The sequence below is a fragment of the Petaurus breviceps genome, unplaced genomic scaffold (genome assembly GCF_028583685.1).
Source record: "Petaurus breviceps papuanus isolate PSGF00001 unplaced genomic scaffold, PetGlider_PUasm1.0 185, whole genome shotgun sequence".
In the NCBI taxonomy this organism is placed as follows: domain Eukaryota; kingdom Metazoa; phylum Chordata; class Mammalia; order Diprotodontia; family Petauridae; genus Petaurus; species Petaurus breviceps.
Window position 1 is genome coordinate 19952705 of NW_027185797.1, and position 17593 is coordinate 19970297.

The window sequence follows — 17593 nt, forward strand, 5'->3', positions numbered from 1 at the left end:
GTATGACTACATATTTAAAATGTATTCCACCAAAACTACTTCAAGATTCTATGATATGCAGTATCACCTTCTAAGCAGTACCCACAGCAGGGTAAAGCTGGCCTCAGTTAAGAAGCCCTGACTTCCAGTCTGCTTCCCTAAAGCAAATGGATTCTTTAGACCCAGGGCAAGTAAAGCACCCTGTCAAGGCCCCAGGCAATGTTCTAAGATCTAAGCTACAGAAAAGTCGATAGGCAGATGAATGGATGTGCAGATAAATTCCACACCCAGAATTACCCAGACCAAAGCAATCCCAGGTTCCAGAATAAAGAACAGAAGCCAGCCCTGCCCAAGAAACTTCCACAGCAGTCAAAATGGAAAAGGCTTCACTCTTCATGACTCTAGGAGAAGTCTCCTTCGGTACATAAAGGACATCTCCTCTCCAGGCATTACCTACTCCAATAAAATCTTAACCCCTGGTCATTTCTCTTTTAAGTCAGCTCAATGAAGGAGGGTAGACAGACTATGATTCTTTAGTAATTCAAGTATTTTAAAGTTTCACATAATACAGTCTAACACGGAAATAGGGAAAGCAACAAACCTTTTCTTCCAGAAATCGTATTCTTTTCTTTAGGAGGGAATTCTCCTTCTCTGAATCCTTAAGTCTCTTTTTGATGTCCTCATATGCTGTGACAAGGGCAAAGTGGGAAGCCATGGATTCATCTCCTGCATAGATTGACAGAGGAGTGATGGTGTCTCTCCTCTGAGTCTTTTCATGGTTTAGAATACAGATGTCATCTTCTACTAGTGCATCCATGATAGCTGTTTAAAAGAAAAAAAAAAACAGAAATAAATAAAAATGAAATGAGTCCAAATTTTAACCTTTCCCATTACTGCCATTTTTGAGGATCAGGAATGTAAGTCTCTAAATTTATAAATCTGAAAACCTATTTTTAATTCAATTTAAGTTAGCATGATAGAGGCTTTTATGTGGCTCCAGCCCATACATGGGATAAGCAAGGCAATCTTCCATAGAAAAATGCCCTCTAGTCCCTTTACAATAAAGTCCTGAAGCCACACTCCACCATAACTGATGCTGGTACTCTGCCATCTCCACAGGACAGAACTGCTGGTAAGCCATTCTTATGTAAGTAACAAGTTAGTTACTGCAACTTTTGAGGCCTCAGTTTCCTCATCTGTTAAATGAGAGCTGACCTTGGGGACCTCCAAGACGTTTCATGGATCTGAATCATAGTAGTACAGGGTCAGAAATAGTCTGGCACAGGGGCCAATGGGATTTTGCATTTCTGTGTCTGCCAGGGGTCTAAAATGTTCAGAAATCACTCTAAGTGGGTAAACATTATTGTGGAACAAAGAACCTCACAAAACCAAACAGGTAGCACTTGCATTCCTAACCAACACAATACAAGCACAAAACTACAAAATGCCTCCCCTTTCTGCTCTTCCTAATACATAAAACCCAATCTGATCACCCTTTACTTGGCTCCCTCCTTCTGCTGCATGACTTCACTTTTGGCTACCCTGGTTATTAGCACCTAAAAGAAAACAAAGACAGCGCACCAAGTCCAGTTTCTTACTTAGTGTACTGACAGTTCAACAAGTATCCAGTTCACTTGTTCTCCACAGAAAGCAATACCTTCCATTCCCTCGGGCTGGCATCCACACTGCTCCAATCTATAAAGCCCACAGCTGCCCAAATAACCTTCCTAAAGCACACCCCAGACCCTCTCCCAAGTTCTCAGAAGCTTCCGTGGTAGCTGACCTCCTTGGGGACAACTTCCCTGTGACTCTCGCTTACCATTCCAGACTCATTTCCTGTGACTTCCCTTCTCCCACTCTGTGGTCCAGCTGCACAGCCCCATGCTCATAGCCTAGCGTGTATGCTTGGCTGCTTTCTGTGCCTTTGTACAGACCATCCTAAATGCCCAGAATGCACCCTACCCTCCCCACTTGCCGTTTGGCATCCTTCGCTTCTGTTGAGTCAGTGACAATCTTTTACATTAAAGGCACTGATGACCCAGGCCCCACCTTCTTCACCTCTGGTGTGTCCTCTCCCCCTGCCCCCCAGGGCTATCAGGCTGGTTGGTGAAGGGGATGGCCCCTTCTCAGAATACTAGTTTGTAACAAGGGTCACAAAAGACATCAGATTGAAATTAGGTTATCAAATACTTAAAAAAACAACAACAACCAAGTGCACTAAGTTAAGAAAACTTGCCCTAAATGTCTGTCCCTCACCTATGCTCTATTTATCAGTGAAAATGCTGTGCTGTCTCAAAAGGCCATCCACTCCTTGAAGGTGAGGATTATTTTTTTTAAAGAAACATTTTTTTTTCTATTTCCAGAGCTTGTAGCAACGTTTTTCATATCATGGGTGCATAGCAAATGCTTATGGAATGAAAACAGTAACAGGATTTCTCCTGGTAGTGGGCATACCAAAAGAAACCCCAAGTCTCTACCTTCATGGAGTTTCTGATCCAGGACATGAGATTAGACGGAGATGGAGGTTTCACTGACATAGCACCAGGACATGCTGCTGCTAAAAGGGGGCAACAAGGTGTTCCAGGTATAGAGGAGCAGACTGTAGCTGGCAGGACAGGAAGGAGCAATCTGGAGACAGAAGGTCACAGAATTAAGGCCATACCTGCCGTCTGAAGCCTAGTTTTATCCTGAGCAAGTCCCTTCCCCACTCTGGACTTCAGTGTCTTCATGTCTAAAACGAAGGGGCTGAGATAGATGACCCCCAAGGTCCATTCTAAATCTATGATCCTAGAATGAGAAAAGGATTCAAGAATGAACTATCTCCCCTAAACTAGGCTGGGATGGGATTCTGAAGACATGGTTGTGGAAGCGCATTATTCTAGCATGGTGTAGCAGAAAGAATATTAAACCTAGAGTCAAAACTCCTGGATACTGAAATCCGAATTCTGCTACTTCTTAATAGTATGACTGGCCAAGTCATTTAACTCTTCTGAGCCTTACTTTTTTCATATGCGGGACAGATAAAGTGAGGCTGGTGACTCTGCACAGCCCTCCTTCACTTAAACCCAGTTTACTTGCATGTCACAGCATCACCTCCCTGACATCAAGGTCCTCTTCATGAATGAAGGACAACAATCTCTGTGAGTAGAAAACAGGAGCTGCCCCACTGGGGACTCAACTGGAACTGAACAACTGGGCAACACAACCAACCAACCTTTCTTCCTCAGGTCCCTCCCTCCTTACCCCTCCCCCACTTCTTTCCATTTTCTCGGTCCAGGTAGGGTATCACAACCTTACCTGTGTGCTGGGCCCAAAGGAATGTAAAGTTTGATCCCAGAAGCCTTTTATATCCTTCAGGACACTGCCTTAAAAGCTAAATGACTCAGCTCTGGATTGGACTATAGATCCCATCCCAGTCCAAGCCCCACATGGTCACTGTTTGGACCAAGATTGGATCAACATGAATGCAAGTAGCAGAAACCCTGAGAGTTTTTCCTCTGAGATTGAATTTTTTTTAACTAGGTAAAGAAACCATTCTCTGCCTCATTTCTTACCTAGCCTTAATCACCAAATGAACATTTCCTCAATCAAACCAAAAAGGCCAAGGTTTCCCACTACATGGGGCCATTTGCATTTCTCCTGATCTCTATCTCACCAGTGGACCCAGAGGAGGAGAAAGTGAGGCTGGTGACTTTGCACAGCCCTGCTTCACTTAAATTCAAATTACTTGCAAGTTATGGCATCACTTCCCTGATGTCCTCGAGGTCCTCTTCAAGAATGAAGGATAAACGATCACTTAATAGTTGTGTGACCCTGGGCAAGCCACTTAATCCTGTTTGCCTCAGTTTCCTCATCTGTAAAATTAGTTTTATTTGAACATGACATCAAGGAGGTGATGCCATGACATGACAAGGAAAAGGAAATGGCAAACTACTCTAATATCTTTAACATGAAAACCCAATGCATAACATTCATGGGATCACACAGAGTCAAGAATGAAAGAATGACTGAACAATTTCCTCATATGTAAAATGGTGATAACATTGGTCCAATCACAGAGGGCTATTCTAATTTTAAAACTGTATTCAATTATATATAAACATGAGCCATGATTCATGGAATTACTATTGTAATAGCTGTCTGATACAGAGCTTTAAGATCTGTAAAGCACTTTCCGTACATTATCTTGCTAACCAAGGAATTAAAAAAATATTACTAAAGGCAAAAAGACAGAGGACATGTTAAAGGAAAAACAAAGGGTCTACTTGGGCTGGAGACTAGGATGTATGCAGAAGGAGACCATTTAGATAGATTAGGATCAGATTATGGAGGGCCATGAATACCAAAATAAGGAGTTTAAACTTTTTTCTGCAGGCAAAGGAGAGTCACTGCAGGCCGAAGGATGGTGTAGGAAAGACCAGGAACTTGTAATCAGGAGAACTCTGGGTAGGACTCCAGCCTCAACCTTATGAACTGTGTGACCCCACCCAAATCATTAACCCTTTTCAGCCTCCATTTCTTTATCTCTACAATGGAGATAGTGGCAACTTCCTCATAGGATTAGCAGTGTCAAATGAGATTTATTGTATGCACAAATGTTCTGCAAACCTTAAAACATTATATGAATGTCAAGCTCTTTTTGAGTCACAGAGTGGACATCAGTACTAAGCATTGCCAAGATTAAACTGGCAGCAGTGAATAGGATGGAAGAAAGTCTGGAGAGACCACAGGCAAGAGGATGGGTTGGGAGATAACTGAAATCGTTTAGATGGAGAGGAAATGCAAACCCAGACTGGCCAGTGGAGTCAGAAAGGGAGGAAAAGAGAGATGAGGTAACAACTGGAAGGCCTGATAATGAATTAGCTATTTGTGGGGAGATGTTAAGGTTTCCTGACTGAATGACAAGAGAATGATGGTTCCTGGAAGAGATACAGTAGCAGAAGTAATGGACTGCTGGTGTGACTGTGGGGGGAGGGAGGGAGTGGTGAACCTCACTTCCCTTTCTGTAATTCCCCAGACAAATTCTCTCCCCTTCTGGCCCTGGCCAACAAATTCTCTTCCTCCTTAGACCTCTCCAAGAATTCTTCCCCTGAGCCTGGCTGTCCAGGTGATGAGGTACAGGCTCTGGGAACCCCCTTAAGTTCTCCTAGAATCTTCCCAGGTAAGGCATTTGCCTGAGGCCATGGGCCTTCAATTGTGGCTCTCCCCAAATCTTTTTCCTACCCTAGATCCTCCAGTCCCACCCTTGAACTGGCCTAGCCTATCATAGTCTGTCATCTCCAGGTAGCCTCCAGCAACTTCCCACCCTTAATCACTCATTACTGGAATATGACCTCATCTGATTCCAGAAGACCCTTCCCAAACTCCTCCTCTAGACCACCCCTAGATTCCTCCCACAACCTTTCTGTATAGAAGATCCCATCTTCCCTCCGTGTGTGAGAGCACCATAGAATGACCTAGCACAGACTTACTCTGTGTCCTATACAACAAGCAAACTTTTAAACTTTATTTTTCTTTGGCTGAGAGAAGACTTGAGTTGAATTCATTTGGAAGGACCCAGCGTGTTGGTATTTTGGGGTCTCCAGAGCAACCCTAACCCTGTTTATGGGTAACCTCTTCACAGGGATTGATATTCTAAACTCAAAGCTTTTAAGAGATTTGGGGGCTCTATGTTTGTCAACCCCTCTGAGAGTTATCTTTGCAATATGATTGGCTTGAAATTATTCCTCTAGCTGTTTTATGTCTGGCAATACCCCTGACTATGAAGTCTTTTCTTTCCCCCCTACCTCATGGCCTGCAATGGAATCCAAGCTCCCTCTTCTAACAAAACTATGAAGTGCTTACTGATCTCCTCACTACACCTACTCTTGTATACTGCAGAACTTCCTTTAAGATTAGGTGTCTGCCTGGCCAGATCAGGCACCCTTAGGAACCTCCCATCAGGTCAGCATTCTTGGGAAGCTTCCATTCGCTTCAGTTGGTTATAAAGTAACTGCATGCTCTTGGGGTTCCTCTAACAGCTCTTCTATTGGCCCTTTCCTTTACGGCTCAGGCTGCTCAAGACTAAGTAGGCTGTCTTTCAGTAAGAGCAACACTACTTGGGGTAACGACTACCCTGCCTCCCCTCTACTTCCTCCAACCCCATTTCAAAAGACAAAATAAGCAAAGGGTGTCCCCATCAGACCTGCAGAAAAACCAGGAGAGTTCAGTCACAGGAATCAAGGAAAATGTTTTAAGGAGAAACTGGTAAACAAAGAAAACAATAGCTATTAAGCACCTGTCAGGCATAAGGAACTGAGCTACACAACAAGGAAACAAAGATGAAGAAGAATATACAGTCCCTGCCCTCAAGGATACTGACAAATGTCAGGGAGAGTATGAAACAGGTGTGGAGAAGGGGAAAGGAGCCTTAACAAGTTCCAGACTGCCTTAACAATGATGTCATCCTTGGAGAGGTTTGGGAACCAGAGGGCAAATGTATTCTGGACCTGATTTTCAGTAACAAGGAAAAACTGGTGGCTGAGGTGGGATCATGGAAAACTTACAATTAGCTTCTTAGATAATTTCTGAGGATTTTGCTGTCAGAAAACAGGGCGTTGTGTCCTCACTGTTTATCTTTGTGCTCTTTGTCAAATAAAGGAAGATAAGCTGGCATCCTTGCTTTACTCTTGTATTTACTGGAAAACCTAGTATTTCCACATTGCAAGCATTTGGTTTTAAGAATACACAAAAAAGGTCCTGTTTTAGAGTTTTCAGTATAAATGAGCGCTGTGCTTTGTTGAAGGGATTTTCTTCATTTACTGATATGTGGTTTGGGATATTTTTGATTTTAATATGATTATATTAATTTTCTTAATGATGAACCATTCTTGCATTCCCAGTATAGATCCAATCTGATTATAAGGAATAATTATTTTGGACAAATTGCTGGGAAATTTAGGGAGTAAAAGTTCCATGCAGATTTGTGACACAGGAAAAGAAAATGCGGCCTAGTTTGACATGCATCCTCAGTTTGGAGAAAGCAGATTTCAAAGGGTTCAGGGGAGACCCTCAGGACCTCAGAACCTAAAATTCCACAGTGAATATCAATGATGGGTCAGATGTGGAGCACTCAAGGTGCCTGTTGATGACATGGAGACACAATTCTGACAAGAAATATAAGAATGTGGGTACACAATAAATCAGCACAGATTTTTTAAAAGGCATGTACAGAATAAACCCGGAAAAAGGAAGAGCAGGTAAATCAAGACGAACGCAAAAGCACTGCCTTGAGCATCACCTAGGCTAGCCAGGAATGGCCAAAATAAACAAGGGCCACTAGGATGGTGGGGGGCAGGAGGAAGGGGGGAGCGAGGCACGAGGGGCGAGGGGGAGCCGAAGAGGAAAGAAGCTGCTCAGAGTGGATGGAATGATCATGGATAATGGGGAGGGGGGAGGGCTGCTCAGCTCTTACTTTGCTTTGGCCAAGGACACTGACTGATCCTAGAACTGGAAAAGACAGAACCAAAAACACTAATGGGGCAGGAACCGCCAAGCAAGGTACAATGAAAAGAGCACCTCCTCTTCACGCTCAGCTCTTCACCAGTTCACATCTCAGCTCCATGGCTTTAGGCAAATCAGGGATTCTCCAGGATTTTAATTCATTTCATCTCTAGGGGGCTGAAGGCTACATGGTCTTGTTTCTGCCAGCACAGGACCTAGGATCTGATAAGGAAGGAGAGAGGAAATTTAGTTTCCCAGTTGCCCTTGAGAAGTTTTAACTCATTTGGCCTGGATCAAACCTCAGATTCACTGATGATGATTTCCAGTGGATCACGGAGAATGGAAGGATGAGTGGAGGGCAACAGATTCTCTAGGTTTAAAAGACATTGGAGGATGGCTAGGTGGCGAAGTGAATAAAGAACCGGCCCTGGAGTCAGGAGGACCTGGGTTCCAATTCAGCCCCAGACACTTAACACAAAAACTAGTGGTGTGACCTTGGGCAAGTCACTTAACCTCAATTACCCTTCAAAAAGCAAAAAAAAAGATAATGGAAATCATGGGGTGCTTGTGCCTGGACCCCAATTCCAAGATCACATTTCTCTCTAGTTTCAAAACACTATACCTGACAGTTTTCTCCCCAGCCTAAGAATGCTATGACTAGCAATAACTCATGAGTGGGCCCCAGTGAGACAAACTACTTTTCCCCACAATTACTCACAAGCAGGTCCCAGTAAAATAAACTCTCTTTCCCCATCACAAGAACAAGCTGACCTCTGAAGAAATTTTCTGGCAAAAACAGGACTATCTTGTAACCACAGAATTACCATATATTGATACCCAAAGTTATCATATTCAATGCAGAGGTCAAGCTGATGAGGGGCCAGAAATGTTGAGAGAGAAATTCCCAGGGATACAGGGAAAGACCAGGGTTCCGAGGGCAAGGTTGGCTGGAATGAATTCACAGACTCAAGCCAAGCATTCTTTAAGTCAAGGTGGTAAAGATTTATTGTTACACTATACAGCAGGCAAGAGTTCTTAGGGAACCTGCAACCTTAGAGGGGGACAGTTAAAGTGTATATAGGATAAACTATTGTATAACATGTGCCAAGTATGTTAACTAAGTAAGTCAGGGTGGGATTAGGGAGTGGTTAAGGAGTGGTTGGTTCTTAAAGGACCATGCACTTTTAATATGTACTGCACAGATATTTTACCTAGAGTTCACTGGGAAATGGGGGAGGGGGGGAGGGAGGTACAGGAAGGTGTGGTTTTAGATCTGACCCATCACTTAGTCAACTAATGGTCAGGCTGCCCCCATCAATGTCTTGTTAGACAAAATAAACTTAAGGGAGTAAATATATATGACTATGTCTAGGATATATATGATAGGACAGTGAGTACTAAATATCTTTATGACCCAGTACACAGTCAGTTCAAACTACTAAATTCTATCAGTGCAGCTGGCTACTATTATATCAAGAAGAGAGGTAAGTATTGTTAGGGCAAGCTGCCCTTGGCCTGGAGAGAAATTGCCTGAGACAGTGTTTTGAGGCTAGGGAGAAATATGATTTTGGAACTGGGGTTCAAGCACAGGCACCCAAGCACCCTATCAAAGCCATAGACATCAACTCTCAACACTATCTTATTACAGAGGGAACAGACCAAAAATACACCCCTGAGAAACCCCTTTCCTTGGTTTCCAATAGTGAATGATACCTGTGACCAATGTTTTAAGTTATCACCTAATTAGCATATCTGCCAGATAATCCACTACTTTTCCTATATAAGCTTTAGCATCACTCCTGTTAGGTTGCAAGTTCCTTAAGGAATATAAGTTCCCTAAAGAGCTCTGCCTGCTATATTGGCATTACAATAAATCTTTGCCAACTTGACTTAAAAGAATGCCTGAGTTCATGAATTCATTCTAGACAACCCTCTACAGTATTCGTCTTTTTTTTTGGGGGGGGGGGTCCCTTGACCTCTCAAACCTCATCATTTCTTTGGCACAAACCTCGACAGAAGGGGGGGTAGGGAGAGGAAGAGAGGGGGAGAGGTGAGGGGGGTAGGCATTTGCAAACTGTAGGCCAGGTAATATTTGTTCTATTTGTTCTTAGAGAGTTAAATGGGCAGATGATGCAAAGAAGCAAATTTTAATTCAATCTAAGGAAAAGTCCTCAACAATCAGAACTGCCTAAAAGTGGAATAGGCCACTTTGTGAAGTAGCTAACAGAGGCTTCCTGGCTCCTTGGGTGTTTCCAAACAAAGGCTAGATGACTATTTGGGGGGGATGTTGGAAACAGAAGTTTTGTTCAGCTGTATGTTGAATTAGAAGGGATCTCAGTAACCATCTAATTCAAATTCTAAAATACAGTCTCATAAGCAAAATGAATACTGATGTCCCCTGACCCCCCAAATCCTTTGATTCACAGAGAATGATAATCTATCATTAATATACTACTACTTTGTATGATTTTGCTTTCAATAGATCATTCATCAATTTATTACAATGGTCCCTAAATTAGAATTTAATATTAAATAACCTCTAACATTAAAGAATTGGTTAATATAACTAATAGTACTCCAACTAATGCCCTCCTAAATCTTGTCATGGAGGGGCAGTTGTGCCTAGCTCAATTAAAATATGAGCTATGCTGTGCAGTTACCCAAGATGGACAGGTCATAGTGGAGAGTTCTGACAAAAATTTATCCAGTGGAGAAGGAAATGGCAAACCACTCCAGTATCTCTGCCAAGAAACCCCCATGGAGAGTACGAAAATGATAAAAGAGATGACACTGGAAGATGAGCTTCTGCAGTTGGAAGGTGTCTGATGCACTCGTGGGGAAACACTGAGAACAACGACAAGCAGTCTGAATAGTAATGAAGCTGCTGGGTCAAAGCCAAAAGGAAGCTCAGCTGCGGATGAGTCTGGCCATGAAAGGCAAGTCTGATGCTGCAAAGACCAATACTGCATGGGGAACTGGAATGGAAGATCTATGAACCAAGATAAGCTGGATGCAGCAAACAGGAAATGGAAAGTTAAAACAATAACATTTTGGGTGTCAGAGAACTTAAACGGATAGGAACAGGTGACCACCACATGGGCAAGAATTCCTTAGAATAAATGGAGGAGCCCTCAGTCAATACAAAGGTGAGAAAAGCAGTACTGGGATAGAATCTCTAAAATGACCAAAGGATCTCTGTTCAAATCTGAGGCGAATTGTTCAATATCACAATAATACAAGTCTATACGCCAATCACTGAAGCCAAAGTTGGTCAATTCTACGAAGACCTACAATATCTTCTAGAAATAAATACCAAAAAAAAAAGAAAAAAGACACATTTATAATATGGGGTTGGAAGGCTAAAGTAGGAAATCAAAAGATGATTGAATGGAACAACGGGCAAGTTTGTCCGTGGAGTACAGAATGACACAGGGCATGGACTGACAGCTTTTTATCAAGATAACTGGCTGGCCATAGCACGAACTCTTTTTCGACAAGCCAAAAGGCGACTCTACATGTGGACATCACCAGATGGTCAATATCAAAATCAGACTGATTGTGTACTCTGCCACCAAAGGTGGAGAAGCTCTACACAGTCAGTTAGAAAAAGATCTGGAGCTGACTGTGGTTCAGATCATGAGGCTCTTCTCATAAAATATCCATAATCTCAGACGTGCAAACAAGCAGACTTTGATGGCAGAAAGTGAAGAGGGATGAAGTCTCTTGACAAGGGTGAAAGAGGAGAGTGTGAAAGCTGGCTTGAATCTTAGCACTGAAAAAACTAAGCTCTTGGCAACTGTCCCATCACTTCCTGACAAATAGAGGGAAAGGAAATGGAAGCAGTGTCAGATTTTATATTCTTGGGCTCAAAGATCACTACAAACGCAACTGCAGTCATGAAATTAGGAGACAACACACTAAAAAGCAAAGACATCGTCTTGCCAACAAAGGTCCACATAAGCCAACGTTCAGGTTTTTCCAGTAGCAATGTATGACTATGAGAGTTGGGCTATACAGAAAATGGATGGCTGCAGAATCAACACCTTCAAATTGTGGTGCTGGAAACTTCGGAGAGTCCCTTGGACAGCGAGGAGATCAAATTACTTAAAGGAATTAATTCAGGCTATTCACTGGAAGGTCAAATACTGAAGCTGAAGATTAAATACTTTGGCCACGTAATGAGAAGAAAGGCTTGTTGGAAAAGATCCTAATGTTTCGAAAGACTGAAGGTAAAAGGAGAAGGGGATGGCAGAGGATGAGATAGTGTCATGGAAGCAATGAACACGAGCTTGGACACATGTCAGGACATTGTGGAGGATAGAAAGACCTGGCAAGCTATGGTTCACAGGGTCACAAAGAGTCAGATGTGACTAAATAACAAAAACACCAAACACTTAGCCTCATGACAAGATTCAGAAGGTTTTCCATTATTTAAGTCAGTCTGGCTCATATTATATACTTTAAAATGTCTTTGCTTAGTGTTTACAATGTACTGAAACCCCCCCCCAGTAGAAAGTTGATTAGATTTTCCCAAATTATACAATATTTTAGAATTACAAATGAGAATTTTATTGAGGGAAGGGCAGAGGAGATGTTTTTCAACAACAAAAACCCTTTACACTGCTGTTCATGTTTGTGTGCTAAGTATAACTTGGAATTCACTGAAATACACATGGATGTAAATTGGCTTGACATTAAAAACTGTTCTAGAAATAGTAGTTATAAGAAGGAACTCCCCTGTAATATCAGAGAATCACAGATTCTGGGCATTGTAAGGCCCACAAGAGGAATTCCCACTCTAACTTGGTGGATGATTGATTCTCCAGCCTCTACCCAAAAGCTTCCAAAGAAGGGACAGCCCCCCACACATGCCCCAACTCTCTAGGCAGCTCATTCCTATTCTTTTCAGTGCTTTATTCTTGACATACAGTCTAAATATCCAGTAGCCCCTCCACAACTTCTCAATATTGCTCTTCGGACTTCCCTTGGAGAACACACTGAACAAGTCTACTCCATTTCCCAGAGGGGAGACCATCAAATCCTGGAAACCCTTTGTCAGGTTCCCCCCAAGTCTTCTCTTTCTGGGCCTAAACAGCCCCCGCTTCTCTGACCCATTCTCATAGGGCATGGATTCAAAGTCCACAGTACAAAAGGGCTGAATTGTACCACAAATATTTTTACATGAAATTTCAGAACAAATTTCATATCACAAGGAACCAGATGTTAAATTTTGTATTTTCATTGTTCATACCCCAACAAAAAACAATCAAGTAACTAAGAAATTTGATACATCAATGCCTGCCAAATCACACTCCTATATACCAACTTATATAACATGGCTAGGGAAGATACACTGTAGTGGATGTGCATCAAATAATTTAGATGGCAGACATCTCAGCAGCCCATTGTTAGGGTTCAAGGAGCGGCACTAACAAACTCCTTCCCAATGTTTCTCAGATCCTCCCCTTCCCACCATACACTGTTCTACTTACAGCTAGCTACTACTCCAGAGGACATGAAGAGCCTTTCCTTTTTTGGGGGGGAGGGGAGAAGACTGGATTGTATCCAGATTTCACTGTCTGTCTAAGGGAAGTGCAGGGAGCAAGCATTTATTAAGCTCCTACTGTAAGCCAAGTACTGTGCAAGTGCTTTACAAATATTCATCATTCAATTCTCACAAAAATCTTATAAGGCAGGTGCTAGTATGGCTTCCTACTGCTGTACTATTACCTACCGACTACTACTAAACAACAACTACTACTAGTACCTCCATTTTATAGTAGAGGAAACTAAGGAAAACAGGTGAAATGACTCACCCAGGGTCAAAGAGCTAGTTAAGTGTCTGGGAATTCTAGGTAAAGTAACTTCCTTTTATCCATGCAGATTGGCAACTGCTCTGCTATTTTAGTCTTAGAAAGTGGTCTGGGGTACAGAGATCAAGAGACAGAGCAAAACAAATAGAGAGAGAGAGAGAGAAACAGAGCCAGTCCATATAGATAAGTTAAAACTTAAACCCAGGTTCAAGCTTAACTCAGAAGTTGAGTTTCTGTTCTATTTCCCAATATCTAAAAGCAAATGGAAGGTTACAGATAAGTAATATGGGAAAATTTTATTTTACAAACTCTAAGGACTATCTTTTGAACAACATTCTTAATGTCCTGAGTAAAAGCCTAAAATGTTCAGTGAATCTCTAACTGAAGAAAATTATTCCACATGAAATCACAAGTCTGGACTAAAAAAAAAATTAAGAAAAGAAACAATTTACATCATGAACAGTGGAACAGAATTGATATTTAAAGCACTAAACTAGTAGTACTTACACTTACAAGATATGACTGAACACAGCAGGGTGTGTTGTGAGTGAAGTTATGTCTCTTGAGGGGTGGGGGAAAGAGGAATTCTTTACTGTATTAAAAAAAAATTGTGAACATTTAACAGCTCCCCCCCCCACCCCAATCTATTTGTAGAACGGAACATATTATGGCTAAAAGGGAACTACAAGGGTACAAGAAGGTTATCAGTCTAGAAGGGTTCAAAGGTCAGTGAAAATTCTATCCTCATGAAAGGCTATGATTAGGCAGTAGGACAGCCTAGGAAGTCAAAACGAGAAAGCTGCAGAAAAAATGGACAAATAATTGTGGTTCTCTCCAATCCTGGGACCCTGCAGTCTGGGCCTTGGTTGTTTTAATGCCTGCAGAGCTCTCAGTTCCACAAGAGGAGGGTCATTGGTAGGAATCAGTCAGGACCCAATGCCAGGTGGCTGTGACAGTACTATGAGCAGTCTTTTTTCCGGGACAGTTCACTTCCAGGGCTTCCGTGGGCTTTCCAGAACCCTGGAAAACCTGTTCCTGACACCTTCAAAATGCATCTCCCCACCGCACACACACGGTGTGGAGCCTCAACAATGTCTGAACTGACAGAGTCAGACTAGTGGCCACCTCATTCAGGGCCTTCGCTGAGTTAGGAAACCGGTCACTATCACACAGCAGCTGAACACAGCAGCCCATAGACACCACACAGCACAAAGCGCCCTTGGAGAGAAATCTCTACATTTCCCAGAAATGCTCATAGTCGGAAAAGCCCATTCACTGGCTCTCAAGGCGAGTCCCCACCCCTGCCTTTGGGGACCAGGCCGACCCGTGCAGTTCCCACCCCTTGTTCCCATTCTTGCCTACTGGGTCCAAACATACAACCTAAAAACCTTGAAGACGGCAGGCGCGCCCCAAGTCTTCGGTAGGCTAAAAACTTCCCAGTCCCTCAAACCAATCTTTATACAGAATGAATCCTGGTGCCATCCTTCCTAAACTGCGGAGAGCAGACCATGGCACGACACTCCACAGGGATCCCATCAGGAGCGTGCACAAGGCTCATGTCACCGCCCTCGTCTCTCCAGGTGCCATGTTCAGGGCCCTGCCCCTGACAGGATGCCAGCCTGCCTGGACCACTGGTCCCCCGTCTCCGGACTCTCCCTTCTCCAGTCCACTCTGTGCAGCTGCCAAATTACGCGATGTTCTCAAACTACAGGGAGGACCGTGTAATTCCACAATGCAAAAGGCCTCAATGGCTCCCGATGGCTTCTAGGACGAAGTACTAATGGTGGCTTGGCGTGCAAAGTCCTTGGCTAACCTTTCTAGGGTTCCCTTCCACAGCCCCGGGCCCCCCAGGCTTTCTTCCCTCCGTGCCCCCATGACGCCCGGAATGGGCTGCTCCCCCCAGTCCTCTGCAGCCTCGAGTCTGTTTAAACAAGTTAGGATCACCCCAGCAGTCAGTCAAAGCATCCTAGCTCTCGGGGTTCTTCGGAGAGGCCCAGCACCCCGGGGCGCCCGGGCCCCTTCCCCAGCGGGGCACCCCCCGGCTTCGAGGCCCCCGCCTCGCCCTGGCACAGCCCAGGGTGGGCCGCCTCCCGGTCAGGACCTGAGGCAGAGCGCCCCGTGCCTCAGTTTCCCCAGCCTGCCCGCACCCCTCCGAGCTCCTGTACCAGCTGACATCTAACAGCGGCGGAGAAGCCCCTCACCCCGCGGCCCCCCAGGGGCCCCGGCCTGGGCTGGAGAGGCACAGGGTGCAAACCTAAAGCGCCGCATAAATGCGCTGCTAGGTAAAGGCTCACAGGAAGCGCGGGGCCCAAGGAGGCTGTCAGTCTGCGCTGCAGAAGCCCGGCCTGGGAGGCAGGATGTCCACCCGGCAGGGCTGCGATCCAGGCTTCGCTGCCACCGCCTCCGGGCAGCCCTCGGCCCCGGCCCGTCAGCGCGCCCCAGCGCAGGGGATGCTCGGCCGCCCCTGCCCGCCCCTGCCCGCCCCTGCCCCGGCCCGGCCCCCCGCTCACCGCCTCGTCTGCACTTTCGGTTTCCCCGACGTGCGGAACGAACCGAGAACACCCCGGGTCAGCGGGGTCACGGCGGGCTTCCGGCCTCCGCGGGGCCGCGCCGGCTCGGGCCAGGGCTCCGGCTCCCCGCGCCCATGCCGCCCGGGCCCCCTCCCCTGGCCTCCGGCGGCCGGGCCCCTGCCCGCGGGGTCTCAGAGGGCTGACGCGAGGGAGAGGGGGAGGGCCACCGCCGGCGCGGCCCCGCGGCGCGCGCCCCGGGCCGAGCACGCGCGCTTGCGAGCGCGCCCAAGAGCCCAAGAGCCGGGCGTCCGCTCGGTCCGCGCGGCCACGCGACGGAGCCGGAAGTGTCTGCAGTGCCTGGAAGCGCGAGACCAGCGAGGGGGGGGCGGGGCCTTCCGCGGCGGACTACGAGTCCCGTGAGCTTCCGCGGCGAGGGCGGGGAGAGAGGCTCCGAGGAAGGCGTGGCCAAAGAGACGCCCAGGAGGCAGGCGCTCGTGCGTCACTCGCTCCAGTCAGTCAGTCAGTCAGTGAATCAGAGAGGGAGGGCGGTGGCGGCGGTGAAGGAGGAGGAGGAGCCACACTGCGGGGTAAGCGCCGCGGCCGCGGGGGCGGAGCGAGGGGACCTCAGGTTCTCCCCGAGAAAAATGAGGGCCTCCCCTGTTCTGTCCGGTCCGGTGAAGCGTAGGGACCCAAAGGCCTCAAGCCTGGCGCCCCTCCCCCACACGAGGGCGCGTCCCCCTTGGAACGTAAGCTCCCCGCGGGCAGGGGCTTGGCTGCCCTCGGCGTGGGCGCGCCCCCCTCGGGAAATGCTGTCCGAAGCGCGCCGGCGCAGAGACACCACCTGGCCCGGGGCGGGCGGGGTGGGGGGAGGGGCCGTTAGGGCGGAGCGCTGGGCCCGGCGTTCTAGGAGCCTCTGGGGCCCTGGAGTAGGAGGCGGGCCCTGTGCGGCCCGGGCCGTGAGCGGGCGGTGCATGGGGCCCGGAAGCTGTGCTTCACATAGCACAATGATAATGCTGCAATTCTAATTTATAGAGACATATGCAGTGCAGTCAGCGTTTAATATATAACTGTAAATATACGTTTAATATATTGGATAATTTTATAAATATATGTAACGATGTAACACTTTTTGTACCCATTTCTGTCACCTAGACAAGGATGAGGTCCTATAAAACAAAGAAAAAGATGTCTAAATTGTTACCAAGGAAAGAATGTGTCTTTTGACGAAGCCATTTACACTGGACCCAAGGAAAAAGTTTCTATTAAGCCCCCACTGAAAGTTTTATTGGTAGAAAAAAGGAAAAGGGAGTTCTGCAACTATTCTAAGTCCTATAAGTTTTCTTTTGCAATTATAAAGGATCCATTCACTGTGTTCATTAGTGCCCAAGAGACAAATGACAGAAAGGTAAAAGAAATATAATTATACCAAGTAGAGGACAAAATAAAGTCAGTTATGTTCTCCTCCAAATTCACTTTCAACTTCGGGAACATTTGTTGTTCACTGGTGTCTAACCCTTCATGACCCCATTTGAGGTTTTCTTGGCAAAGATCTGGAGTGGTTTGCCATTTCCTTCTCAGTGAATCTGATGGGGGGAAAATGGGATCCCAATAGGTTCAGCAGATATTCTGATCTTATCCAAGACCAGAAAACCTGCAGTATCGTCTGGAAAGAATTCAAGGTCTCAGGCTTAATTGGAGTGAGAGTTGTAGAAGTTTATTGTTACACTTCCATGAGAAGCGGGCAAGAGTCCTTTAGGGGACCTGCTACACTTCCATGAGAAGTGGGCAAGAGTCCTTTAGGGGACCTGC

At 45.6% G+C, this 17593-nt stretch overlaps 2 protein-coding genes across 10 annotated transcripts in view; one reads left to right on the top strand and one right to left on the bottom strand.

The window, feature by feature from the left end:
* The window catches only part of AZI2 (5-azacytidine induced 2), a 43912-nt gene extending 27990 nt beyond the window's left edge, over nucleotides 1-15922 (bottom strand). For 4 of the 8 annotated variants that reach the window (XM_069088544.1, XM_069088542.1, XM_069088536.1 and 1 more), the window contains exons 1-2: nucleotides 15785-15922; nucleotides 581-801 (exon numbers count right to left, since the gene is read on the bottom strand). In XM_069088544.1, the coding sequence (XP_068944645.1) occupies nucleotides 581-796 (216 nt within the window). In that variant the 5' untranslated portion in view covers nucleotides 797-801; nucleotides 15785-15922. Of the gene's footprint in view, nucleotides 1-580; nucleotides 802-2456; nucleotides 2608-7432; nucleotides 7458-7536; nucleotides 7684-15568; nucleotides 15727-15784 lie in introns of those variants that run through there. The other 4 variants (XM_069088539.1, XM_069088538.1, XM_069088541.1 and 1 more) reach the window with 4 other exon arrangements.
* Nucleotides 15923-16196: 274 nt separating this feature from the next.
* ZCWPW2 (zinc finger CW-type and PWWP domain containing 2) overlaps nucleotides 16197-17593 on the top strand; it is a 175749-nt gene continuing 174352 nt past the window's right edge. The window contains exon 1 of one of the 2 annotated variants that reach the window (XM_069088546.1): nucleotides 16197-16371. The gene's annotated coding sequence lies outside the window, so the exon portion shown is untranslated. The remainder of the gene's footprint in view (nucleotides 16372-17593) is intronic. The other variant, XM_069088547.1, reaches the window with a different exon arrangement.